We start from the raw sequence: 27,092 nt of genomic DNA, 5'->3' as shown, positions 1-27,092 counted from the left end.
TCGTAAACCTCAAGCGATTCTGTATTGAAGTGAACGTGGGGGCGCATCCCAAGCGGACTGATTACCACCGGACACTTTATCCTTTACTTTATCTTTTATCTTAATATTTTACATATCTTCTACATATCTATCCATTATATTGAAGTATCCTTCTAGGTCGGTTCTTCTAGGTTCGAGAAATTTTATACAAATTGCCCAATGAACAGCGGATTTTTGTCTTTTGTAAGAACAAAGATGAAAGGATGGTCAGCGACGAATATTTTTGGTTGTCTCATTGCAGTGCGGACCATGATATTGAAGGAGGTGGCACCAGCGGCTGTTGTACCAGCTTCGTCGACCTAAACAAGGGATTTTTAAGCAAAACAACGCAAGTGACAGACAGACAATAGGTGGTGAAGAAAAATGTTCACTTCGATTACTGCTTTGTGATTTGCTTCAGAAACGTAGAGCGGCGGTGTTCTTGCAATACCAGTGAGGTTGGCGTTATCACTGAACATCTCCGTAATACCCATTGCAATCAGAGCTTCTTTCAATTTGAAATCATTTTCCATTTTCATCTTTGGTATTGTGATCTAGAAAAAAATGACTACACAACTACAGTAATAACTTGAGAGCAGCCTCAAAAAAAGAGGTAAGATCCGAAAAATTTTGAGGAAAATTCTCGCCGAGTGAGATCATCTCAGGCCGCATTTGTCACTGAGATTATGGGGAATTGAATTTATTGAGAGAGATGAAGTTATGTTTTGCAGTTCTTTGATAACACCACCTAATACCATTAATCTTTTTCAATACAATTTTTTATGTTTTAGCATTAAAAGAATTAGAATTAGAATTAAAAGCACTCATGCAAAGAACTTCAACGACATTCAAATCCTCACCGAAACCATGGTTGTTCTTAGTTGCGACAGAAGTTTCTGAATCGTCTCTCCGTCCAAGTTTTTGCGAACCGCAGCAAGATTGAATCTAAAAGTCATGTCTATTTGAAAATGAGGTGGATCAATTTGCAGTGGATTCGTTTTGTTCGTAGAGGGGCTTTTGACGCAGGTAACCATGCGTTCTGACTAAACGAAAACTCCCTGTCTAAGGTACCGCATCACGAAAATGACGATATTGGGGTCCCCGCGTGCAGATGCAGTATCCGGAGAGTAGACGAGACGCGCACGAGAGTGGCATCGCTTAATTCCTCCCAATGTTCACGGAAAACGGCGTTTGTTGCTAAAATGTACTTGGAAACGTTCCACCTTGTGCACGCACCGCTTTCATGAATGAGCGGTTAATGAATGATCAATGAGGTCTCCTCAATGCTATTCGTAGGAACTAACGCCATTTCCGATGTCGTTTTTCAGGATGATTAGAGTTGAGTGCAATTCCGATTGCACTGGTAATCAACACTCCGAACTTTGTATTTTCCCACAGAGACCCCAACATCTGTTTCGAGATATGCCGTGCTGCCCTGATCCGACCACGTTACTTTATGATACAAAAACAACATCACTATTACAAAGAATATGTGTGAGAACAGATTCCAAAGATTGGAAATCGTTTGGTGCAGAATATGGGAAAGAGGTATCCATAGGCGCTTCTTGCTGCCTAATGCTAAATTTTCATAAATGTACCTTTGTTTCGGCAAGAAAATATTGAAGGCGAATGAAGGATCCTTGTAAGGCAATGAGAGGACCTGGACATCTCGATTTTCCACGTAGAGCCTGGGAACTCCATAGTCGTTCATAAATGTTATCTAAATATGGATTTCATTTTAAAAAAATCATAAAAATGTGCAACGTATGGTCAGGTCAAACCGGCATGAAGCACGCAAGTGGCTGCGCTCGAGGCGGCGCGGTGGAGATGGCGTTTGGAATCGAGGTGGGACCATTGCGAGCGAACTGCGGCGATTCATGGTTGCAGTAAGGGTCCTCCCCCGATCCTAACCGCTACACTCCACCGCGCCGCTTCGACCGCAGCCGCTCAGGCAACCGCGTCGTGCTTCATGTCGTTTTGACCCTACTTTATAAACCGATGAAATTTAATTAATTATGGAATAAACTGTTATTGTTTTGTATTAGATAACAGGATTCTCTAGTGCTATAGTATTACTACATTGTAGTGCATTGGATTTATACGACGATTCTGGGATAAAGGATAAAGTGCACGGTGTTGGTCGACCTCTTTGGGATATGACTACGGAATCGACTGCACTCCAAATCGTTCGTGGTTTTTAAGCCTTTCACTGACCTGGTGGGGAAAGCCGGTGTGTTGAATCAGTGTTTCTATCCTCCCAGACACAAACAAGCCCTTTCAAAGGATAAAGGAAAAGTGTCTGGCGTCAATCAATCCGCTTAGGATCCACCACCACATTCAATTCAGAATCGTTTGAAGTTTGCAAACGTGTAGCGAAACAAGTCTGGTGCCAATTTATCGACCACGGTGGACTTGGTCCTGGTTCCTACCACGCAGGATTCGAACATCTGATCGATCATGCAGCCACAATGAAATATCTCACCGATTACGCTACATCGCCCAGTTACTATATACCATGGTTAACAGTGTGAAAGCAAAATTAAAAGAGAGTAGAGTGGTTGAACTCGCAGAATTTCTTGAAATTCTTTTCATAAAGTTAGTGGAGATTTTTAAGGGAAGAAGAACTTTATTTCATAGTTTTGTTACATAGTATAACAATGTACAAGATGATAATTATTAATCTTTACCTCTTTACTTTTCTCCTCTGCACTGTAAAACTTAGAAGTGGTGCTGCTTTCATTGTCGAACTTATTTTCCCACTCGGCATTGAAGTAAATAGCGTTCACCACCACAGAAAATGCGTCTATTTAAAAAAAATTATTACTTCTTGTAATTTGACATATCACGGGAGAGAAAAAACAACCTTTAAGGGTCTTCGCTTCCACTAGTTTTGTTATTTTCCCAGCTGTTGATTTGTTGACAAATTGATTTATAATCTAAACAGATTAAAGAATCTGGTTGAAAAAAAATAATAATAGATTATCTTAATTTTTTGGGCAAAAATTTTGTAAACAGTGGAAGAATGTAAGAGCCAGATCATGAAATTTTATGTGCATTTTTCACTTACCTTTGCTGCCTGTTCCTCTTTTTTGAAGTCTAGCGATTGTATCAATGCTGAATACTTCTTCGTAATCTCATCTCTGTACTGATTTTCAATGACGAAGTCCTTACTGTAATACGAATATGAAGTGAAATACGAAAGACGGACACGTCCATCATTCGGAAATACCAATATTGGACAATAAATTGGTTAAATCGGAGTCCCCGAATCTTTTCTCTACGTTTTTCAAATGAATTCTGTTTGTGGAGTTTCGCCGGAGGAAACTGTGTTTGACAGCAGAATGGAGCACAAAGATTAGAGAACCGAATTTTGCTTCAGTTGGTTTCTAACAGCTTTGTTAGAAATATGGAGGAGGTAAAAGAAGTCGTGAGGAGATCAATAACCGCCAATTGCAACTAACTTCAGGAAAAATCCATTTGCGATTTTAGTGTTTACTCCATTGTTTACATGTTGTATTTGGCTGGATAGGTTGGAATAATAGTCTACTATTTCCATGTCGGTTGATCCTTAACATTGACACTTAACACTAGTGATTTAAGTGTTGTTTTTTTTATATCAAGTATTTATTAATTTACTACTTTACAACCGTTTACCTTTCGAGATGAGCTGGTTGATTTGTGTTTTCGTTTTTCCTTTAGCTCCGAGCTGAATCATCGTAAGAGCGAGTATCACCGAGACGGGAGAAACTACCAGTGATTCAGTGATGGGTACTTGCCTAATCATATTCAACCCGAAATCCGTTTCCGCCGTCAAAAACGAGCTGAAAAATGGATGAGTTATTGGAGAAAATTGCCCATGTTCGACTGTCTTTGAATCCTGGCATGTTGAAACGTAGTTTTTAATTGATTTTCTTGAGCTGTAGCTAAGATTGGTATTGATCTTCCTTTATTAAACAACAGCTAACGTTTCGGAGTTATCACCTCCGTCAGAGCCTAGAAAAAATCAAAGCCATCAGTGATTTATTCTCTCAAGCGCCTCATCACCCTAATGAAAGCATGCAAACGATGGGTAAATTCAAACAGCAACACATCAGCTAGTGTTTACCTCATTTGCTAGATCAGGATACGCAACAGACCGCTATGTACCACAACTATGAGTCACAAGGGCTTTTTTATAGTGACCTCGCGGCCCGCCCGTAGATCAGAACCCGCATAGGTCTTGATATGGGGACAGTTCGTTTCTGATCGCAATACATTCATCCTTTCTGTTAATTTCTGCACTTTTGGCGGTGATTCAAAATGCCTTTAGTGTTCCGTGTGCTGTGATTTCAGACTCGTAGGATAGTATACTAACTTCTGTTTCTACTCCGGAGTTTTGATGACATGCTCTACGGTATGGTCCAAGTGGGGTGGAGAGTTTAGATTTTGCGAGTCCATTTAGATGCTCCTTGACCCGAACACACAGTGGACGTCCCGTTTCCCCTACATAATCGTCTCCACACGACCTGCATTTGATACGATACACCGCTTCTGATGTCATACAAACCTCGCAGCTAGGACTATGTAGAGTCGGTCATGCGCACGATTACGTACCAGTTGGCCCTTGAGGTTCACTGGAGGTATTTCCACAACCCTCACGTCATTCTTAAGACCCGCTCTTTGCAGGCAGCTCAGTACCGCTCTACTCATATCATCAGATATGTAAGGTAAACAGAACGGAATCTTATTTGGGCCATCCATTACGTTGGATCTTCGAGGTGAATGTCGAGTTTGTCGAGTAACGCAGTCTCCAGTTTGGTACCCATTGGATACACCCGCTTTATGAACCAGGTTTATAGAATATGTCTTCTCCTGGCTACTCGATGCCACTCTTGCCGCCATCCTGTACATGTTACCTACAACAGATCTTTTCATTCCGCTGGGATGCCCTTATCGCATTATAATGAGAACTGCACTACAATGTCACAAATAACTCTTCTCTAATGTTACATCACAGATGTTCTTAATCAATTAATGATAAATATGACAAAATTGGTTCGGCAAAAAAAATTCGCTTAGAAAACTCACTTACTTGTTGTAATTGGTGTGAAAAATGTATTTATATAGTATTTGTATTTAATTCTAAAAATTACTCTATTATAATTGTAACACTCTGTGAGCCGTAAGATTGTCCCACATACAGTTCCTCAACGTTATCCAAACATCAGTACTTAAGGATACTGCACAGTGCGTAGATTTCATCCGCCTTGGTAGCAATTTGTAAGAACGCAGTGGCCCACCAACCCCGCTAATCGGTGAGTTTGTTTTGCTTTCAAAGGTCCTGCGCGGTATAGTTAGAACAATATCGAGGCTTGGCAAGAAGACAGGAGTTTGGCGGGATATGCATAGCATCAAAGACTTCGAACCCTTTTCAGGCCTTTGATTAAGACGAGTTTGTCCCAACGTCAGGCGAACAGTTAAGTTTCACTTAAACCTCGTTGGCATAATAAGAAAACCTAAATACTTAATTATTGTAATTGGTTAAATCAAATGCCTCTTCCTTCCACTCAGTATCCGAATAGATTAGCATTGGTATTGTTTACAAAATGGTTCAAGGACAGAAGATTGAAATCTGCAACTATTTTAGAAGCACAGTTGAGGGTGACCTCGATTAGTTTACAAAACAGTTGGATGAACCATTCATGACTATCCTCTTTCGCTTTTTATACTGCCACAGCAATCATATACGCAGATAACTGTCCCATGGAATTCACGTACGTAGGATTTTTTTTCCAACCAATTCAACTTTTTTTGAAATACTCTATACTCATTTTCTACTGCCATTTTTTCGAAGTTTCACTAACGTTGCTGATCACGTACCTGTCGGACGCCTCGGGCACCGGCATCAGTAGTAGCTGTACGGCTGTTCGGATCCTGTTTGTAATTTTTGAAATAAGCAAGAACAAAAAAGTGAAAAAAGTAATACCGAATGCAACAGAATACACAAACGTGAGAGAAAAAGAAATAATAAGTCGTATCACAATTCAGGGTAGTTTTGGTTGAAGTTAGAATATGCGCTCATTCTTTAGGAATTTTCTTTTAAATCATTGATGAGAAATTTTGGACATAGATACGGTAGTTATGATGATACGATAGGCAGTAGGTATTTGTTGTGGATTCTATCTTTTTCTTACATATTCTATGAAATAGGATACCGAACAAAAACAAGCCATCATTATACCTATCTAGTCGAATGCAATTCAAAAAATAAACGAGAAACGTTTGTGTTCAATTGAGTATGTATGTGGTTGGAGCGATCCAAAAATGCAGAAAATCACCCTTTTAAACAGAACCAACAGTCATCATATGCTAATTTTGTTTACAGATCCATGTGACACAAACATGAAAACATTTCAGCAACAGATTACGAGAACGCAGTTGTGATACAAAAAAAAATTCATGGGGACTATAAAGGATTCGTTCTACATTCACCCAGCCATGCATCTATGGATAAAAGTGGTCCTGGATGGCGTTCAGGAAGGTGTTCCATCCGCGGAGAAAAGTAGCAATATGTTACCAAAGTTCAACGAACAGATTAATCGAAAACGGTAATTGGGAAAATGAAAATTGGGAAAACGAACCAAGAAAAGTTGGGAGATTGGCGAATACTATCCTGTTGCTTAGTGTTCGTTTTGTGATTTCTCCTAGAATATTCGAATGGCCAAACTCGTCCTTCGAATATTTTACGGTGAAATCAATTAATTTTGATTTATGATTTAAGATGGGACCAAAAAGTGCACCAAACTGAGTTGTCCGTGATCGCGCGCAATTGATCGTAACGAAAGCATCACTGTCACTGTCCTATCACTGCTCTAGACAATCTTTGAACCAGGGTAGAATTAAGGGAACGTCTCATGCAGATTTCAGCGGTGATTTTCCCGATAATGGAGAAGGGAAAACAGAAATCAGGGATTTTCCCGGGATCTAAATGAGTAATTGAAAGAATCAGGAATTGATAAAGCTTAAAAAAATCCAGAAATCGATCGTTCTAGGAAAATTCTAAAAAAAATTAACTGCATCAATCACCGAAAATTGTAGGAAAATTTTAATAGATCTTCTGAACTTGCTGAGAACAGTTAAACTTGAGAACACCACAAAAACTATGTAGCCAAAAAGGATTCTGAAAAAAAAGAGAGAACAGAGTGAGAGAGAGAGCAGAGACTAACAAGGTGGTCATAGTTCTACCGCTGTTTAACCCAAACAGCGGTTCACCAAGGAAGAGAAAGTTGTTTTGTCCTTATTACACTTTGCTTCCCCGGACATAAAAGCAAGAAGTACTATTCTTCCTGCACTTGCGCAAACGTTTCTTTTTAATCTGTACAATTTGCCGAATAGCGAGCAGAAATCCGTTACGAAAAAAGGAAAGAATGAATCAGCAGGACGTTACGGATGTGGATGTGTAATCGAAACGTTAAGGGATCGATGCACACAAGTCAGCGGGTTACGTGGAGGTCGCAGATCTGTGGTTTTGTTGGTTTTAACAGTTGAAAACAGTGACATCGTAAGAAGAAATTACCAGTAAATATGTACTCTTTGAATTGCAGAAAGAGTTTATCATCTTAGTTCCTATTTCCTAAACTGTTCACTCAATTCGTAATGAGAAATTGGCTTTTGTTCTTTCAATCGAAAGGTCAAATGGAGACTGACCAACTCGTTTACTCAAGTGATTTTTAATGGAATTTTTCTTTTACCTTTTTTGAAAAAAAAAACAGTGAGGAAGATGGAAGACACTCGGAAAAAAGGAAAAGAAAACGGTCGTAGATGTTAGATGAGAGGGGTAGTAGTTGTATGAGCAAATGAATTTAAGGAATGACGGTTTGAATGACTAAGGAATGACCGCATGAACAAGGAGAGATGGATAAAAGGGAAAGGCCAACGGCTGGTGCATTCTATAGAACGAGCAGGAGTTCAAGAGTGAATGCAACGTAATTACTTCGTAGCAAAAAATAAAATAATCCTCGATGAATCAGCGTGCGCACTTTCTGTACTCCCAAAAACAAACAAAGGAATTAGAAGCAGTTTTTTTTCCTGCAATCAGGTTTTCGTCACGTTTTCGAAAAGTTTAGCAACAGTTCGTTGTGATGTGCGTCGTAGCAGCAGAGAAATTTCTCAACGTTTTTGAAAACACATCTGATTCTTTTCAGGAGGAGCATGTGAAAAAAAACTATGACTTGACTTGACTTGACTATGTAATAATTCATTCCTTCCCCATTTCTGTATTCTTTGAAACATCTAAATCTATCATGCACGTCTTCTCATGTGTGTGCTCCTTGGAAAAACGTAAGAGAATATTTTTATTCAATTGCTGTTGCTTCAAAAATACGGTGCTCCGACTATCGTTGTTTCGTGGGGAATCGCATTGGTTCGACCACAGTTCTATTCCAGTAGCTGTCCATATTGTTAATCTCCATTACAAGCGCTAAGACTTGCTTGTACAGCTCCATATCCTATAAATAAGTGCACTATGCACAAGGCTTCTGATAGGCGAAACCAGATAATTAGACTATTCTAATGATCTTATAATACATTTTCATTCTGAGCAATATCCAGAGCGGCAGCGATGATGACAGACAGCTGCATAGAACGGAGTAGCTTCGTGTACTGTAAATAAACGCCGTAATCGTCCCTTGGGGAGAAAAAAGAGGGGAAAACCGCCAACACTTTTCGCTTCGTCACCAGTGATGTCAACGATTTCTGCCAGTTTGTAGACGAATACACTCATTTTCTTGTAGAGACCAACTATTCGTGGTATTGCCACATTCAGGTAGGATGGTCGGTAACGCGTATCAATCTGAATTCATACTAACAAACGTTTCGAAAGCATAATCGTTCTGATTTCCACCAAAACCAACGCTCTACATTGCAGGACTATTTTCTACGACCACGAAAAATTTTCTGGGAACCAACTTCTTTAGAATTCGAGGTTTGTTTTCAAAAAAAGAAGCTTGGGTTCCAATTTACAACAAATCTTCGTCAGGTAAGATACCAGAAGATAGGAAGCTTATCAGGGAGTCTAGAAAAAAGAAATACTACATCAAAATGTAATGAGGGAGCAATAATACAGAGAACTGGAATGTAGACAGTTCCGTAGCAAATAGATACTGTCAATTTTAAATCACTTCTAACCAAAAATATTGCTTTTATTTTCATATTTTTACTGTTTTAAAGTTCTTTTCTCTTGTTCTAAACTCTACTCTTCTCAGTTCGTTCGTTGATTTATTACGTCATACTTTCCTGCTCTTTTCCAGTGTTTCCCATTCTCCACTATACAAAAGAGTTAATGAAGGGAAAGTATTCATTGTTGAGTCATTTTTTTTCATAAAAGTCGGTCCACAGTCGTTTTTCAGCGTTTTTCAGCAAAAAAAAAGAGATTATCCTTTAGGACTGAAGTATAAACGTTACAGAGCATAATTGACATTGATCCGTTCCAGCCTGATGTTGATAGAGCTACACACAATATACAATTCGACACAAAATGATTTCCTACACACAATATACAATTCGACACAAAATGATTTGAAGAGATCAGAATTCATAGAAATGAAATGAAAAAAAGAAAGAGAAAAAGAGAAATGAAAATAAAATGTTATACACAATGCATGGAAATTCTGAATAAAATTCTAAATTTCAGTTCCAAAGCATGAGTACAAAAGTAACCCACCTCTCCAACAAGTCCCCTTAGTATTTTCCTAACTGTAGTTGCTTTGACATCTTTCGACATAACGCATAAGATCTGAAATTATTTTCTTCTAATTTACAAAGAAGAAAAATATCCTACTCTAAGTTGACAGCTTGAACTTGCTGTGAATTCATGTTACTGAAGAGCGATTAAAAGCCATACACCTCATATTACATCGATATTTTGTTGCGGTGTGAGCTTTGGACTTTAAGTGCAATTCTTTTCTTTGTTTTTATCTCCAATAAAGGTTTTTTTTTCTACAATTTCACGAAGGAAATAAATAATAATATATAATAAAATATAGGAGAAATACAGCATGTATTATGCTAAAATCATTTGAATAATATTTTAATCTACAATGATAATGATTTCATTCCCGTTACACACAATCTCGGAATACAATATTAGGTCGTGCAACTTTGAGACGGAAACTAGAAGAGACACACAAATTCAGGCACTACTCTAACATTAGCAATTTTTTTGAAAAATGTCCCCAACAACATTGTAGCTGTAGCCCTGTAAATGGTAAACACGCCTTTCCACGCCTTTTCCTCCTGTTTTTCAAAAGTTCAGTGATAATTCCTATTTCTGCAGTTTTTTTTTGTTTTTTAAACACTGAGACCAGGGACTTGGAAGAATTTGCCCACCACTTCAATGGCGTCGGCATCCACTGTCACGTTTGAAGTGCGTAATATGTAGTAGATCGTTTCATACATGGTATATGCGTTGTGTAGTGCGATACCGTCACTATTCGGTTCGGATTTGTCATTGGAAGAAGTTGTTGTTTCGATGGCAACCAGTGCGACAACAATTTCGATCACATGGTAGAGCATCCACAAGTTGATCCTGTAATGATTATGTAGTGAAGGGGGAAATTTGAGATCCTGATTGCTTCAACAGTTTCGCATTTTTAACGGCGTCTCAGACAAAAACATGCTGTACTTTTCATTTGATTCAAAAGCTGCTATTTTTTTTTACAATGGAAGGACAACGTGATTAATCGATATTATACGAAGATATAATGAAACATGTAGTGAAATTTTGAGACAACGTCCACTAAATAAAAAATTTTCTTCATAATTTGGTCTGATCCGACCATAAACATGCGGATCAGTAGGTCCACTAATAGGGCTGAAAACGCGCGCCACCGCTATCAACAAACAACAGAATAATGGGAAGTATGTATATTTGTAATAAAAATATCACTTCCCTTGAGACGTATGTAGAAACGCTCTGCGGTAATTTCTGCCTGTTTAGGTAGAGATTAAACGTCATAGACTTTATGAGGACTACGGTATTCTTCTGTTTTTACACATTAGGCTTCAACTAAAAAGCTGTCGCCCATGTTCGACTGTCTTTGAATCTCGGCGTGTTGAAACGAAGTTTTCAACTGATTTCCTTGAGCTGTAGCCAAGGTAAGTACAAGCCAATGTGTTGCTGTTTGAGTTTGCCTACCGTTTGGGTGCTTTCTGTAGGGTGAAGAGGCGCTTGAAGGGATAAATCACTAATGGCTTTGAACTTTCCAGGCTCTGACGAAGGCGATAACGCCGAAACGTTAGCCGTTGTTTAATAAAGGAAGATCAATACCAATCTTGGCTACAGCTCAAGGGAATCAATTAAAAAGCTGTTTTTTCTACAGTCAACAATACGATTACGGATAATTGATGAACTGTCGAGCATCATTATAATCAACACATTAATACGAAAGTTTCTAGGCGTTGTTTGAAATTATCACAAATATTGCATTGTCCTGAACTATTGACCAGAGTGGAACCTCTTACTGAACATTACATCCATCACCACGATTAATTTGTTTTAAATACAAGAGTGATTGCATTTCTTTGCAGTAATCCAGAAAAAGGCGTGAGAAACAGCTTGGTTTAATCCCGTCTGCCCAACAATGCAACTTATTACGGATAGTGGAACAAGAGCAATTCGCAACGCGATCGCTAATGTGCAGCTGTTGATTATTTGAGTTATTCTAATTGGATTGCTGGTATTGGATGGTGGTGCCCTCGTTCCATCGCGTAATAAGTTCTGTCGTTGGGGAGACAGGTTCACGTAAAGCTGTTTCACGTGCTTTTCTCTAGACTACGAGGGTGAAAGGGCGTAATCACATTTATACTCGTAAATTATACTGAACTTATCATTTTTTATAGATCCCAAAATCATCATTTTTGAGATATTCTTCCCCTAAGGTGGGCAGGTGTAAGGCAATCGGTTTGATGTTCTACTGCGATACTCTACTTCGCGTTTTTCCATGCGGCCGCACCCAGTCTATAGGCTCCCAACTCCTTTTCGTACACCTTTTTTCTCGGGTGGTGGCGAGGTTGTTTTATGTTCTTTTTTTTTGGTTCATGCGTTAGTGCCATCGATGATTCGAAGCCGTCAGAATGACAACTAAGCATTTCATGCTTCCGTAGTCAATAAATTGGTCTCGGACCTGTCTTGGAGACTGAAAATACTGAATTGACACATCAGGTCACTCTTTAGGTCACTGTAAGACTGCTCACAGGTTCACAATTCTCAAACGATTCCGGATGAAAGCTAAACGCGTAGGCGCATCCTCACTTGAATTGATCAACGCCGTCCGCCCGGGCTTTATATCTCCCTTCAAAAGTTAGATAACTAGCGTAACTTAAATAAGGATGTTGTGGTTACGATCTATTTTACAGTTTATCAAAAGTTTAATTTATGAGGCGTTGTTTTGCCGGCAATAATTGTTCTTTTAAAATATAGTAAGATAGGGAAATCTGTCTAAAAACTTACGGATAACCCAGTTCCGAAGCTGATTTTTTTGTTTATTTTATTAGTTTTCTATAATATAAAACAGAATAGATACCTGAAAACCTCTCAACGTATGCGAACATAGTCCGTCTTTGATTTTTAGGTTAATTTATACGACCCCTTAATCCCTCTTAAAAGCTTTTTTAAATTAATTTTCCCCATTTTGCAGTGATCGGATGAGTGAAGGTGCGTATTTTGAGCAGTTATCCTCTTTGAACAGTCATGATGCTTCGAAAATTTATCACAAACTACGTAAAGAAGTTTCGGATGGACCAGGTGACGTTTCGTAGCATTTGAAAGACTGAACAAAAACTATTATTTCTTTTTTTTATTCTCTTTTGAAAAACTTGTGCAGAAGATAAAGTAGCTCTTCTGGTATGGTTAAGTGCCCTGCTTCATGCCTTTCTTCTTTCTGCTGCGTGCTGTTCCCTTCATCTACCGGTGGGGGTGCTGCACTTTCTTTGCTTCCGGATTCTGCCGACGATGGCTTCACTTCGATATTTTCGCTTCTTGGAGCTGTCGAAGCTGGCATTTCACTTTCTTTACTTTTAGAAGTTGCTGACAACTGTTTTCTTTCGCTTTCATCGCTTTGGGTTGGTGCCGACGGCAGGGGCATTTCACTTCCGGGAGGTTCAGGAGCAGGTTTAACGATCCCTTAAATGGATTTAACTTAGATTAATGCGACTTTAAGCAGAGAACTAAAGAATTTACCCATGTGTTCTTTGAATTTGTTATTATCTCTGACAAAGGTGTACGCAGCACAGAAGAACAATACTGCACCAAGCAATAGTATGGCATTTGGAAGATGGAAAGAAATTACAAGCGATCGGAAATTCCCGGCCGGAGAAGAATCATCTCCTCGTATATGATCCGAGATCTGCAACATAGTTCTGTAAATAGTCTCAGATGGAAAAAATGTCAAAGTGAGCATTTTATGGTTTAGAATTACAAAACTACTCCTAAAATGTATTTCATGAACAACTTATTTTTTCTGCACACGCATACCCCTCCAAAATTTTATAGTTTCTTAATCAAACATTGATGATCATCCGGGAAAAATAAAATTCCTAAGATTGATTTAAGAGGACTGAGACGCAAAGAACAACTCAACCTCATACTTGAGATCAATGAAGGAACTGAGCAGTTTTTTGCTTCAGATGCCGAGAGGCTCGAAACCAGTGGTATTCCGATGGGGCAAGAAATTCAGGGAATAGGGTGTATAGGTAACTGGTTCTCAGTTCAAGACTTTAACCTGGCGGCGAGTGGTTAAAGGCATCACCCCACGAATATGAGGTGATGCAGATCTCAGGTGGAGTATTCGTATACGGGATGGGAGACTATGGAGAGGGGGGTGATTCCGTCCATTTTTTCCTAATTGCCGTAAAAAACGGCCCGGAAGATGCGGCGCCGCACACGGCTGGCGCGCTCCAGCCGAACTCGTTGTGGAAAATAGTGGCCAGAACGACTGAAGCCGTATCTTCCAGGCCATTTTTTACGGCAATTGGGAAGGAATGGACGGAATCACCTCCCTCTCCATAGTCTCCCATCCCGTATACGAATACTCCACCTGAAATCCGTACCACCTCAGATTCGTGGGGTGATGCCTTTAAGCAAAATGCGCGCGACCGTTTGTTGCTCCGGCCACTCGCCGCCAGGCTGTGGGAAATGGAATGGGCATCGAACATCGATGATCATCATTGTGTGATTAAGGAACTATTGAATCGTAGATGGTATGTGAGCACGGGGAAGTAAGTAGCCAACCTAATACAACTGTAAATACAAGGCAGGCATCAATGAATCTTCAGAATGACTCACTATTCCAACGATATACGGTCCTGAAGCGTCCCCAAACATGTGGGAGAGCAAGATTTGCCAAGAATTCGCCGCATTTCGTCGTGTTGGTATAACCACATCCTAGAACAACGAAACAAAAACCTTTAGAGGACTACAATTTGATTACTGAGAAGAAGAGAAGGAGATGTGGCGTTCAGGCTTTTTTTTTAATTCAAAAATGGGGGATCTTCCAATTAAACATGTAGACTTCACACGATTTCTTGATGCATCGTATCACTACGGTGTTTGGTGTTTCACCTCAGAGTGCAACCATCAGAAGCTAAGTAGCAATGTGAACTACATTGCAATAGTTCCAACTTGCATGAAAATTCCGAGAATGCGAGAGGACACACTTCATGTGTGCGACATTTTTTCTTAACAATGTCTCTGGCTTATCGTCACGCCATAGCGTTTTACCACAATTCGTAATCGTTGAGGTCTTGGAACGTGTGTTGGCCTATTCAATGACGTACGGGGCCAGCGGATGTATCAAGTATCAAGTCAGTTTTTTTGGCAATACTTTTTACCACTCAAGCATGGTGCCAATTTATTGACCCCGGAAGGAGGGGAGGCTTGGCTGGATTGAGCCATCGACCGTGCGGGCACAGCGGACCTCTTTCCGACTGCGCTAATCCCTTCTTGGAAATGGACACATAGTTAATAAGGATAAGCTCTGAGCAAACTAAAAAAACGACGTTGCGCACCCATCCGCAGTTTCGCCTTTTCACAACCATAAAAGCCATAGTTGTAAAAAATTAAAGTCAACTATAGTTGTAAGAAGTTGTGGTGCCTGGCGGCATTCCATCAAATACCTCTATTGATACGACCGGCACCTCCTCTCGTCTTAATATTTATTTTTCTTCAAGCGACGTAAAGTCTTGAAGGTAGAAATCAATGTGGACACCGTTCGAGCACAGCACTCTGCGATCCGGTCCAGAGTGGCTGTACTACTGCTACTTTTTTCTCCAGCCTTAACGGCCTAAACGTTGTGTCGCTGAGTCCACTTACTCCATCTTCGACTCGCTTTCAAACTCAACATTTACGATAACTTTAGGGCCAGTTGTGATCCCATTCCATGTGCTTTAAGGTCTTGATTTGGTTTACCTTTGATATGCAAAAGACTTACCATTAACATATCCACATTTGTAGCCCAATTAAAGCAAGTAACAGTAATTGCGGTGAACATAAATGCCTAAAAATTAACGACTGTTCGTAAAAGTGGAACAATCCTTATTCTAAAATATTGTAGCCTCTAGTGCATACAAAGGTTTTCCCATACTCTTTAGACTTTTCCACACACATAGAACGGCTGTACTATGTTCCTGTATTTAAGCATTTCTTGCTTCTCCCACTTTATTTTATCCCTTACTTATCTGCATCCTCTTATCTGAAATAATCCGCACAGCTGCCTGGATACTACCTGGTGGTTCGCCTTGTAGTGCTGATGCTGATGAGGGATGCTTATCTTAGTCAATACGATGATGATTTTCACATATCTTTAAAGGAAACTCCACGAATCTGGAGTGGTACGGATTTCCGGTGGAGTATTCGTATACGGGATCGTAGATTATGGGAAGGGTGATTCCATTCATCTCTTCCTAATTGCCGTAGAAAACGTCCCGGAAGATACGGCATCGAGCGTTCCGGCGCACTATTTTCTACAACGAGTTCGATTAGAGCGCGCCAGCCCTGTGCGGCGCCGCATTTTCCGGGCTGTTTTTTATGGCAATTAGGAAGACATGGACGGAATCACACCCCTCTCCATAGTCTACTATACTACTAGTCTCGCATACGAATACTCCACCTGGAATCCGTACCACCTCAGATTCACGGAGTGATGCATTTAAGTTAACTCAATGAAGGAGTAGGAAAGAGATCTAATAGCAAAGAGTAGTAGAGGGAGAGTCTGATCGACAATTTGTTACCCTAAGAGATTCGCTCTTTAAGGCCTATCTGTCTAACTCCTTCCTCTCTTTCAATGGCCCAAAGCTGTTGAATTATTTGAATATTTCACGCAGTCATGGGCTCCCAACATACTTCGTCAATAAATAGCTCACTACAGCCCCAGCGCTAAATTTGTTGGGTATCATTCATGATTTTGACCCGTCTCTCTTTTTCATCGTGTGAACATACTAGACGCTTCTCAGAATATATTGTTGGCTGTGCTTTTTTTTAATTCCCCAAATATGTTGAACCAGGTGAGTGGGCGCCTGACAATCACTGACAGTCTCGTGCCTCCCATATCGTTACGTGGAGTGTAAACTGCGAGCCGCCGAAAAAGTAATCACTGCCACAACCCGTTGACGCTTAGATAATCAGTGTGAGTGTCGAGAGGTGCTACAGATATTTGCAGGGTACAGTATGATCGGAAAATTATTATGCTTGCTCTGTTCAAGAGCGTTTTTGATGGATTAGACGAATTGTGGGTCTAGTCACGAATAGAGCGGTATTTCAAGGATGATTTTTAAGGAAGGCGACATAAGAAGTCCGAAAGCTCAAGCGTCGCTTTAAGACTAATCCATTGCTGTTTTCTTTCATCTCTTATTCTAAGCTTTTCAAACTTTTGCACAGGGAGAACACATAGTAGGAAGTAACGCATCAGCGTATCTCATGCTAGCACATATCCCTAACAGAACTTAACAGATTACATCGTACCCATGCTGCTGGCATGTTTATGGGGATCAAATGAAGGGACAAAAACAACGTTGGTACACCGATCAGGGCTCCAACTCCACAAATAATTGCATCTGATCGGACGGTCTGAATAGCTTTGAAGGGTCCATAACCGGTCCGAAGCAGCTGAATGATAGTTTTGAAATCTAAGAAAGTCAGAGGATTGTCCAATAAAGTTACCATAGAAAGTGTGGATCCAAGGCCTACACCAAACAGACCTCCAGCGCATGTAATAGCCCCAAAAACCAAACTAACTCTGAAATGAAACACTTACATGAGAAAAGGTGAAATACAGCTCTGTTGTTCTGTTCCAGAAAGGGTCACGTTGTCGACTATGAGAAATGACAAAATGTGCAAAGATTTTGTCTTGTCAAACACTTGAAACTGAGAGATTCATTTGCATTCAGGGGTAATCAATGGCGGTGAAGGATAAGTAGGGTCTTTCAACTGAATAAATTAGTTATATCGATCTGATCGAATTTTGGGCCTAATTTTCCATCACATTTTTGAATAAACTTCTTGACTATTTGGATGTATTGCTAATTTCACATAGCGTCTGCGCATCCTCCAAAATAATTTTGGTGGGCTGATGAGCTGGATTATCTGATGACATAGCTGATGACATAGCTTACCGCGCTTTTAGTTTTGGATCCAATAAAGCTGTGCTGTTCAAGCCCAACTTATTTGCCTCGCTATGCTCGATAGTTGTTGCTGCCCACCATGACAATGTTCCCACCATGAAAACAATAGCAGTATAACCGGCCGTAGAAAGTACGTAAGTGGGCCTTAAAAGCTCATTGTTCACTGTTCAGTTTGCGAAGTTAAGCTATATTACTTACGTTTTAGCAAGGGCTACGATGTCGTTCCAGTAACTAGTCGCTACCAATGTTTTCTCACGTCCTTCTACTCGCTCAACTGCTCCACGTTCAGGTTCTTCGATGAAAATGATGATCATCGCAAGGCAAATGACGCCTGCAAATATAGCGTAGGGTGTGTTGCTGCTGTGTTGGAGTAAAGTTGCCTCGGATCTCCCTCACTAGAGGGTTCACAGCCGGTTAGTCGCGAAGGTACGTGGCGCGTCCTTAGCTTGCGGATAGGGGGCTTGTCGCGGGCCAAGAGCGACCTTCTGCCTGCTCTGCGACGCATATGGATCCAGGGAACGGACTCCCTGTTTCTGCTGTGCGAGGTCTGACTCATAACATTTTTGTATCGTGGGTCCGGCAAAAAGTCTGAATCAAGTGACTGCAAGATGGAAGAGAGGCGGTTTGGAGTCTCCTTCAACAAATAAGCTCTACTTGTCTACTGCGGGAGAACGCAACATTCTTCCAGAAACTCTTTGGACTAGAGGCTCGCAACCTGCCTATGGGAATTATATGCATCTCACTGCAATAAGGAAGGATCTGCTGATTTCGGAGAAATACCTGCTACAACAGAGCCAGGAGGTACGGGGTTGCAAGAGTCATCCAGGCTACCGAGAAGGGCTAGAATGACAATCTGTAATTACAACGCCCGTACTCTTGCTTCGGATGTTGCCATTGAAGATCTGATGAAGCAAGCCAGGAAGTTTATGTACGACGTTATCGGAGTGGCCGAGACGAGACGACGCCACCCACTGAACGCCTTGTTTGATACTGGAGAAGAACTGTTCTTAGAAACATGCAACAGTAGAAGAGCTAGTGGAGTTAGGCTTTCTGAGTTTATTATGATGACTAAGACCATCCATGGAAACTCGCAATATCAGAAGCCCTTCTCTCTACGCTGGACGTGGGAGTCTTCCGGTGGAGGGTACCATTATAGCTGCGCTATGAAAGATCAATAATACGGTTGGAAAAACACATGAGTAATTTAGTTGTTCTTTGCATATAATACTTATCAACAAAACATCTATTACAGAACGCTTGATGCTGACATACGCCGACGCAACCATATCGCTCGCCTGAGTATAAAAGGATGTCCCACAACCGTGCGAGCAGCCTTCTCATTCGACGGCCAACAAGGCAACAAGCATCGCAATACCCGCACAGCTTCGATAAACAATATCAACAAGCAGTGATCTGGTACTGGCAATACTGTATATACCTTCACTGTAAATAAAGTGTATCCTTCAGTCTTGGTCGACAACTAGACCGCGTGGCAATACGGATAAGATAAATCTATCCGTATCTTTGGCGAGCAAGAAAACCCCTCACAATTCCACAACCATACTGAAATTGACCACATCATCGTCAGTAAAAGGTTTTGCCTGACGGAATTCGCTGTTGTGCCAAATTTTATACGGGATCGGACCACCGCTTCCTCCGGGGAAGATTTTCACTTACCCGAAAAGAAGAGAAAGCCGCGAAGTTCAAAGAGCAAAGTCTCAGAACTATCTCAGAACAGGGATCTTTTCGTCACGCTAGCCGGCTTTCGGGAAGACTCCGCAATGGATAGCATCGAGGAATACGATCGGTCCGTTGAACATCTTCATGACTGCAAGAGGAAGGCTCAGAGTTCTAAAACCACCAAGGGACGCCTGTTTCCGGAAACTCTGGAGCTGATACGTCAGCGTGGAGCTGGACGAGCAGCAGGCAACGAGGAGCTCACGTCCGAGCTCGCAAGGCATTGCAGAGAGGCGATAAAAAGACCTCAAAGAAAGAAGAGCAGAAGTGTTGGCTGAAGGTGCAAAGGCGGAAAAGAGCATTCGCTACGCTCGTTGAGAATTCGCCAATCGAAGGCCTAGGATGAGTGCTCTCCGGAATCCAAATGGAGCAGCTATAGCATCGAGAAGAAGACTGGAGAAAATCATCCTCGACTTCTACTCTGATCTTTTCGACAGCCATACCCATATACCCCTTCTCACGTACGGCACCCGGTCCCCACAGGATAAGATCTGGAAGTCTGAAGAATCTTTCGCCAGTTCACATCAACACCCTGGCAAGACTCCTAACTCGTTAGCTGTCGGAATGCAAGATTTCCAAACTGTGGAAGACCAGCGAGACCATGTTGCTGTATAGAGAAGGAGATCCACATGAAATCGGCAACTTTCGCCCAATCTGCTTACTGTCCGTCATCTACAAGCTCTGCACAAGAGTGATCCATAACAGAATCAAAAAGCTGTTAGGTGAAGGACAGTCATGCGAAGTAAGCAGGGATTTGAAAGGGATTCAGCACAATTGATTACATTCACACGAAACTCATCGACAACGATCTGGATGAGCTCGCAAAATCAAAGTTTTCACCTCACTGGCAGCGAAATAAGAACTGCAGAACAAAGTTATAAGTTACAATACTGTCCTTCTTGTCGTACATTATAGCACGCAAAACACTACAGGCATTTTGTGACAAGACTGATATCTAAAAATAAACAGAAAGGATGGGTGTATTGCTATAACAAACGAACTATCAGGTCCTCTGCAGGTTTTGATTAATAGGATTGGCCGCTAAGCCACTTTCTTATGAGAACCATTTTGTTTCGTGATTGTGCTATGAGACGTACTACGTTATCAACTTCACAACCAGGGGTAGCACTAGCTGATGTGTTGTTCTTTGGATATGCAGAACTTTTGAATGCTTGCTGTAGGGCGATGAGGCCCTTGAGAGAGTAAACTATGTACCAATAGCTCCGATTTCTCTAAGTAGAAAGTGACAATATCGAAGCGTCGATAACATCACTAAAGAAGGATCAAAATCAAAACCAATACCGGTCACAACTTGACATCAATACAAATCTGGGCCGCATTTTATGGATATGCAGCTACGCGCAAATAATGAGTTGACCGCTTGACAGGCGAATGCATGAAGCGGTCGTTCAATGCAGCATAAGTATCACTGTTTGTACTTTTGTGAAAAACATACCAAGAAATACTGTGACTCGTACGCCCCATGTCCAATGTCCAGTTAAGGCAGCAACATTAGAACCAACAATGAATCCTAGACCACTGGAATGTTTTTTATCATCATTTTTCGAAAAATGTATCCCGGATAACTTTTAAATTCCCGACAACACATCTGTTCTCGTCACTATCTTTAGCTCTAAGGGAGATAATTCTTGAAAACAAGAAATATCTGTGAGAATTGGCATACTCATGTTTTTTTAAGAAATGTCAGGAGGTTCTTCGTTTCATACCTTCCAAGTGGAATTGCAAAATAGAAGATCATCAACATCCGACTTCTACTTGGTCCAGTAAACATATCGGCAATTATTGACGGAGAAATCGTTGCATACGACGCTTCACCAACTCCAACAACTCCACGTAGTAGGAGAAACAACACAAATTTCTACAAGACGTTTTCTCACGTCCACAAAATCTCTGTCATTGTTTCTCAGCATATAACGGAGCAATTAAGTTGAATCTTCTGACTCTTTGCCCAAGAACAAATGCAAGAAAGGTTTTGTAGAAGTAAAAAGCAAAATTATGAAACATACTTCTTTAGGAACAAATGTTGAGCCAAAAACAGCGAAAACCCAAATAGCAATTCCAACGACCATAATCCATTTCCGGTTATATCTGAAACATTTGTAAACTAGTATTTCCCCTTTCTTCTCACTTATAAATGTAACTTCTTTGAGTATTTTATATTTATTTGTGTTCGATTTACCTGTCGCCTAGAAAACCACAAACTGGAGAACAAAACATAAAAAAGACCATAAATGAACTCTGCAGCAAACCAGCATCAGCGTCATTAATTTCAAAAAATGCTTGTATATTTGTTAAGACTCCTAAACAGCATTAATAGAACGCCCTTAGATAAGAATTCAACTTTAAGATGAAATATTGACCTGCAATTGTAAACCTATCCATGTAATTAAGAAGATTAATACAAATTAAAGTAGACATTTTTATTATCATTCCACATGTCTGAAAAAGTTTTAGAGAAGCAAACATAAGAAAACGCAAGAGCTCATGAAATACAGGAGTGCGGTAAAGTCTAAAGTAGAATGTGAAACCCCATCACGGGCATCTGCCTCCAATGCTCTTCGTAGAACGCAGGCGAACCCCAGTAATGCTTCCGTGTCTTCCTGTTACGTGCAGAAAATCCCTAATTGCTTCTACTTTCGGAAGGGACACGGAGATCATCAAACTTTTTTTCAGAGAATTTGTGAAGAAATCTTATCAACAGAAAGACGCTCTCTACGCAGTGCATTCAATATCACGTGGAGCTCAGTCGCTCAGTGCTCTGATTCAGCAGTCCATTTCTCATGTTATTCCGTTCCTATGTTCGCAGACTCTAGCGCTGAATATTTTGGGTAAGAGTGTATGAGTCTGTCGGATCTCTCCTTCTCTCTTCACTTTGATGGCGACGTTCTTCTGCTATGGGAGAATTTTAGTCATTGTGTCAACTGAGCCAGAAACTTTTTTTGAGGTAGTATACCACAAATTGGATGATGTCGATTTCTCCCCGAAAGCGCTGATGATCAGTGAGCAGAGGAGAGCGTAAAGAAGCTTTTGATTGTCGCTTGCAGACGCGGCGCTTATGCCGCATTCCGTGAAAGGATAGAAATATTGTCAGCTTTGTGGTATGCTGCCTTTAATTCGATGAAAGTGAGATGCGGCGGCATGTTCTACTTCGATGAGTTTCGAAAGTGTATATACGTGGTCACTGATTCGTCCTTTTCAAAACATTGTTTGCTCTCATAGTTCTTGCTCATCTAATGGTTTCTTTTTGATTTTGTTCATGAATCGTGCTTGTAGAGTGCTCGTAGATGATACACAGTAAAAAGATTGAACGATAGTTGCCGATGTCTAGTGTCATGGATCTTAATTCTTATACAGCAACGTGGTCTTGCTCATCTTCCATTGCTTAGGTGCCTTATCTTCTGACAGACTGGGAAGCCCCGCTATTGTTGATAGTTGATAAAGTCGTTTAGTGGCGGCAGATTTCTTAGATGTCCTAACTTAATCCTGCCGGGATCAGGTGGGATACGCTCTGGAATCCCAAGTGAACAGCCTTTGAATGGAGAGGGAATGGAGAATGTCATTCACAAATTTTACTCCGAACTCTTTGAAACCCACGTTCGATTGCCTCCCTTTTCATCAGAGTGGGTGGATGACGCGCATATAACCTTAGAGGTCTTTCCTTCCAAACTCCGACATTATGGCATGTAGCTGGACACCATGTCGGACTTCAAAAGGGAAGACATGGACGAGATGACATTCGTTCGTTCGTCGTTCCACTGGTGCTGAACGAAGCAAGTGAAGAGTCTGTCAGACAGTTCGAAGCAGAATTTGTGAATGATCCTTCTCTATTCTCTTTCTCGATGCGATTGCTGTTGCATTTGGATATTGGAGTGCAGTGACATTGTCACGACGGGCACAACGCATGTTCTTTGCGAAGACTCGCGAGCTCTACGTGAATTCGTGATTCCCTGCCGTATTATCTCAATAAGTTCTGGAGACAGGCGTCTCTTTGTAGTTTTAAAACTTACAGCTTTCCTCGTGCAGTCGTGACAGTGTACACCCGTCAAGGTTGCTCTTGCTGCTTCTTCTCTTTATGTCGATGTCCGTTGCAGTATCTTCCCAAGAACCGGCTAGCGTAACGAACAATACACAGTTAACGATGTTACTGGGACTTTAGTCTGTTAACTTCGTTGCTTTTGCTTTTTTTGTGAGAAGTGAAATCTTTTTTGAAAGACGCGAAGATCCTCTGCCTCGTAAAACTTTGGTAAAACGGCCACAATCGTCAAGCAAAATGTTTTAGTAACGACGATGTTTCTTCATAATGAAACACTCCACTGGGGCGAACCACATTTCCAGAGTTGAGTATAAATGTATTGAGGGTGTTTTTTGTATCGAGAGTTTTTATGGATGGTGCTATTCCTGATCTTCACTTACTAGTCTCACTTTTTTTGAGCAGTGAGTCTGCAATATTGCTAGTGATGCAAACTTTGTCAAAGTACGGAAGAGATATTCTCAGCTAAATTCTCAAAAATCTAAACCATGAAGTGGGTGCACCAATGTCACCTTTCAGTGAGCAGACCATAGCGCCCTCAATACTTTTTATTGAATCAGATCCTGTTCAGAATAATTTTACATACCATCTTTTCTTTACTGTCCTTAACTTTCACCTCCCGTGAGGCTTCAGCTCTCTCATCTTTTTCTCCATTCATCCTTTCATTGCTGCTGACTTCTTCTAATTGCTGAAAAAACAGTTCAAACGCTCAAAGCAACGGTTTTAAAAGCAGCTATTTCACTTTGAATTCTGATTCCACATCCATATTTAACGTATCAGCTTCTTTCACTTCTGCAAAAAATAATTGCTATGGAGTCAAACCAGTAAAATTGCGTGTGTGTGTGTATTCTGTTCATTTGCTACTTGAATTCGTGGAATTGGAACTGAATAGATAATTTAAAACTAAGGCACTTATACTCACGATACTATAAGTTAAGATAAGTAGGAAAGCGTCAAATAGCAGTGGCAACGAAGAGAGTGTAGCAAAGAGCAATGTCCCAGACTGCAGTTTCAACAAAGTAGGAGAGGAGGGGAGTACCAGCACTGCTTAATAGCAAAACTAGTAGAGAAATGATCCTCCTTCTTTTTTTGTGGAGATGGTTCCGTACTGAATGATAAGATGTTACAAACAAGGACATCTTGTTTTGAAAACACAACATCTGTTGACGGCCTAATTCGAATACATGATGGAGAATAGTTTTCCCGAAAGTGCATGGTACGAGGACGGTCACAGGCAGCCGCTAATCTGGTGCGGATTTCAGGTGGAGTATCCATATACGGGGTCGAAGGTTATGGAGACGAGGGTGGTTCCGCTCATCTCTTCCTGCATCACTGCAAACAGCCGCCTCCAGAATGCTGTTTTGTACGAATACCGGTCACAACTTGACATCTGTTGTAACGCTCCACCCCTTGCGCCGCCTCCACCCTGCGATTCGTTGAAAATCGATTCGGACTGCCCCAATAGGCAGTAAGGGAAGCTACGCGTGCAATAGTGGCGCGCACCAGTAGAAGGCATCGTACCAAACAGCATTAAGGGGCCGGCTGCTTACAGTGTTTCAAGGAGAGATGAGCGAAACCACCCCGGTCTCCATAATCTACGACGGATACTCCACCTGAAATCCGTACCACCCCAGATTCGTGTTATGTTGCCTTCAAACGAAAGGGATCACAACGCCGTCCACCATATTCTGTCTCTTTCCACCGACGGCACACAAATCTGAGGCCGTGTGATCCGTACCATTCCATTTTATCGCTTTCTGGTGCTGGCGCACTAATAAGACGCCACGAGACCCGACTCAGTTCATTTTATCCCTTTGGACGCCGGTCCGAAGGAGGCTGTAAGACTCGTTTCACCTTATTATTGGATTTCGTTTCACACACAACGATATATACACAGACGTGCCAAACTAGGCCCGTTATTATAGAGCATGATGCTCAGTCTTGTTCAAGTATCATCTTATATCTTATCAAAGCTTCAGAGTTCCGACGAGATTTTTTGTACGTTAGTAATACCTTTACACATGTGAAATGTTTCAAACCGTCGTAAAGGATGTTAATGTATCATCACCACGATGCTGAGAAGAGTAAATTCCTATGCCACGTTAACCATCTTCTTCATGCTTCATGCTTCTTCTCGATTCTTCATGCTAAATGAGTTACATTTACATTTTCAATTCCATTCAAATTGAGCAATGAGCAGCTGTTCACATATATGTACCGTTTCTGAAAACACGATCCGGCAAGGATCTTTGAGGAAAGACGCACTGAGACAGACAATAGGATATTACGGCGCACTCGCCATGATCATGGGAAGATTTTTTTAAAACGTTTTGTATATTTCTTGTTCGCTTTCTTGGACTCTATTTCAAAACACCGATATATCCCTGATCCCGTCGGACCCAAATTTTAGCGTCTGTGCATAGAACTGATGAAGTTGCATCCGTCTCACTGCTTTCTGTTCTTTGATGCCGCAGCGAAGGAATTGCATCGTCCAGGTTTTCTGTCGTTCACTTCCTTATGGCTACGATGCTCCACTCTGACGCTGTTGGAGCCGTTCCACTATTTTCCAGTACTGTTAGATGCACTTGACGGGATAAACGTAGCATTGCTCCAGTCATCCTCTATTTAGGCCTCTGAAGACGGCGAAAAAGCCGAAACGTCAGGCAAATAAAGGTTCCATCTAAAAACCTTGCAGGCACACTATCACAAAACACAGACAGAATATGCTGAGGTTTCAAGACAACAGAACATTCGAACTTCTAGATGCACCATTTTCTGGCGTTGTAAGACTCGTCCTCATCTTCCATCATTTTCGTACCAACCTTACTCCGAGGAAGCGTTATCTTATCTCCATGCTTCCTTGCAGTAGCCACTACGAATCATAGGGGAATGAACGATCTAACACAGCCACTGAGCATTTCACAGAATTTCACTTATTTTTCAACAATTTCGCTTGAAATTATCAGGCGTTACTGATTTAGTAGTAACCGCCGGTTACAATTTCTTCCGCCAATCTCGTGCAGTGTTTCCTGGAACCACGGGACCCGTCTCATCATGTTTTACTGCTTTTTGGCACCAGCGCAACTATCTAACGCAATGATCTGCCTTTCCTTTATTTCCGGATTTTCATCACTCATACACGCAAACAAACAAACGCAGTTGTCAGAATAAGCGCTAGTACATAGCATAATAGATAATGATGGTGGTATTTGTAAACCATAGATAATATTTAGTACCTTTAATTAGATAGACCGAGCTACAACGAATAACCCATGGTTGTTCAGTGGTAAAATGACCTCCTGGCGGCCCAGGTTGGATTCCCAACGATTGGTTTCCATTTTTGTATTTCACAGAGACAAACACAAAACACAGACACAAACATTTTGGAGTTTTGCATAGTGTACTTAGAACGATATCGAGGCTTCGCAAGGAGAAAGGGGAAGTTTTATGGGATATGGATAACATCAAAGACCTTAAACCATTTTCATACCTCTGACAAATGCGAAGTTGCGAAACGTCAGACCAGTAATACCGTTCCACCAAAACCTCGGTGGCATAACAAGAAAACATAAATACAATAAAAATAAATATATTATTTGAATATTTAATATATAATAAATAGAAATTTCAAATG

At 40.9% G+C, this 27,092-nt stretch overlaps 2 protein-coding genes across 4 annotated transcripts; both read right to left on the bottom strand.

Annotated features, from left to right (window-relative positions):
- Positions 1 to 182: 182 nt before the first annotated feature.
- RB195_015703 (uncharacterized protein) lies at positions 183 to 5,903 on the bottom strand (the record flags this gene model as incomplete). Its single annotated transcript, XM_064206542.1, has 10 exons — positions 183 to 338; positions 411 to 572; positions 879 to 963; positions 1,617 to 1,738; positions 2,706 to 2,821; positions 2,882 to 2,954; positions 3,086 to 3,188; positions 3,480 to 3,585; positions 3,673 to 3,839; positions 5,878 to 5,903. 10 exons carry the CDS (start codon positions 5,901 to 5,903, stop codon positions 183 to 185), a joined length of 1,116 nt encoding a protein of 371 aa, XP_064062423.1.
- Positions 5,904 to 8,390: 2,487 nt separating this feature from the next.
- On the bottom strand, positions 8,391 to 27,015 carry RB195_015702 (uncharacterized protein; the record flags this gene model as incomplete). 3 transcript variants are annotated; one of them, XM_064206539.1, is made up of 21 exons in its annotated part: positions 8,391 to 8,504; positions 8,584 to 8,658; positions 8,717 to 8,848; positions 9,719 to 9,790; positions 10,384 to 10,582; positions 12,871 to 13,177; positions 13,235 to 13,400; positions 14,339 to 14,437; positions 15,483 to 15,548; positions 17,012 to 17,155; positions 17,210 to 17,285; positions 17,662 to 17,814; positions 17,869 to 18,001; positions 20,864 to 20,946; positions 21,135 to 21,286; positions 21,435 to 21,516; positions 21,608 to 21,728; positions 21,789 to 21,867; positions 24,045 to 24,146; positions 24,201 to 24,250; positions 26,949 to 27,015. In XM_064206539.1, 21 exons carry the CDS (start codon positions 27,013 to 27,015, stop codon positions 8,391 to 8,393), a joined length of 2,472 nt encoding a protein of 823 aa, XP_064062420.1. The 3 variants fall into 3 exon arrangements, with proteins under 3 accessions (XP_064062420.1, XP_064062422.1, XP_064062421.1); XM_064206540.1 differs by lacking the exons at positions 8,391 to 8,504; positions 8,584 to 8,658; positions 8,717 to 8,848; ... (1 more) ...; positions 10,384 to 10,582; positions 26,949 to 27,015 and adding exons at positions 24,381 to 24,384; positions 25,833 to 25,946 and having other exon boundaries at positions 12,852 to 13,177; XM_064206541.1 differs by lacking the exons at positions 9,719 to 9,790; positions 12,871 to 13,177; positions 13,235 to 13,400; ... (12 more) ...; positions 24,201 to 24,250; positions 26,949 to 27,015 and having other exon boundaries at positions 10,384 to 10,569.
- Between the last annotated feature and the right edge of the window lie 77 nt (positions 27,016 to 27,092).

The sequence above is a fragment of the Necator americanus genome, chromosome V (genome assembly GCF_031761385.1).
Source record: "Necator americanus strain Aroian chromosome V, whole genome shotgun sequence".
NCBI classification, from domain to species: Eukaryota; Metazoa; Nematoda; class Chromadorea; order Rhabditida; family Ancylostomatidae; genus Necator; species Necator americanus.
The sequence above is the reverse complement of the archived record's forward strand: the minus strand, read 5'-3'. Positions and strand labels throughout refer to the sequence as shown.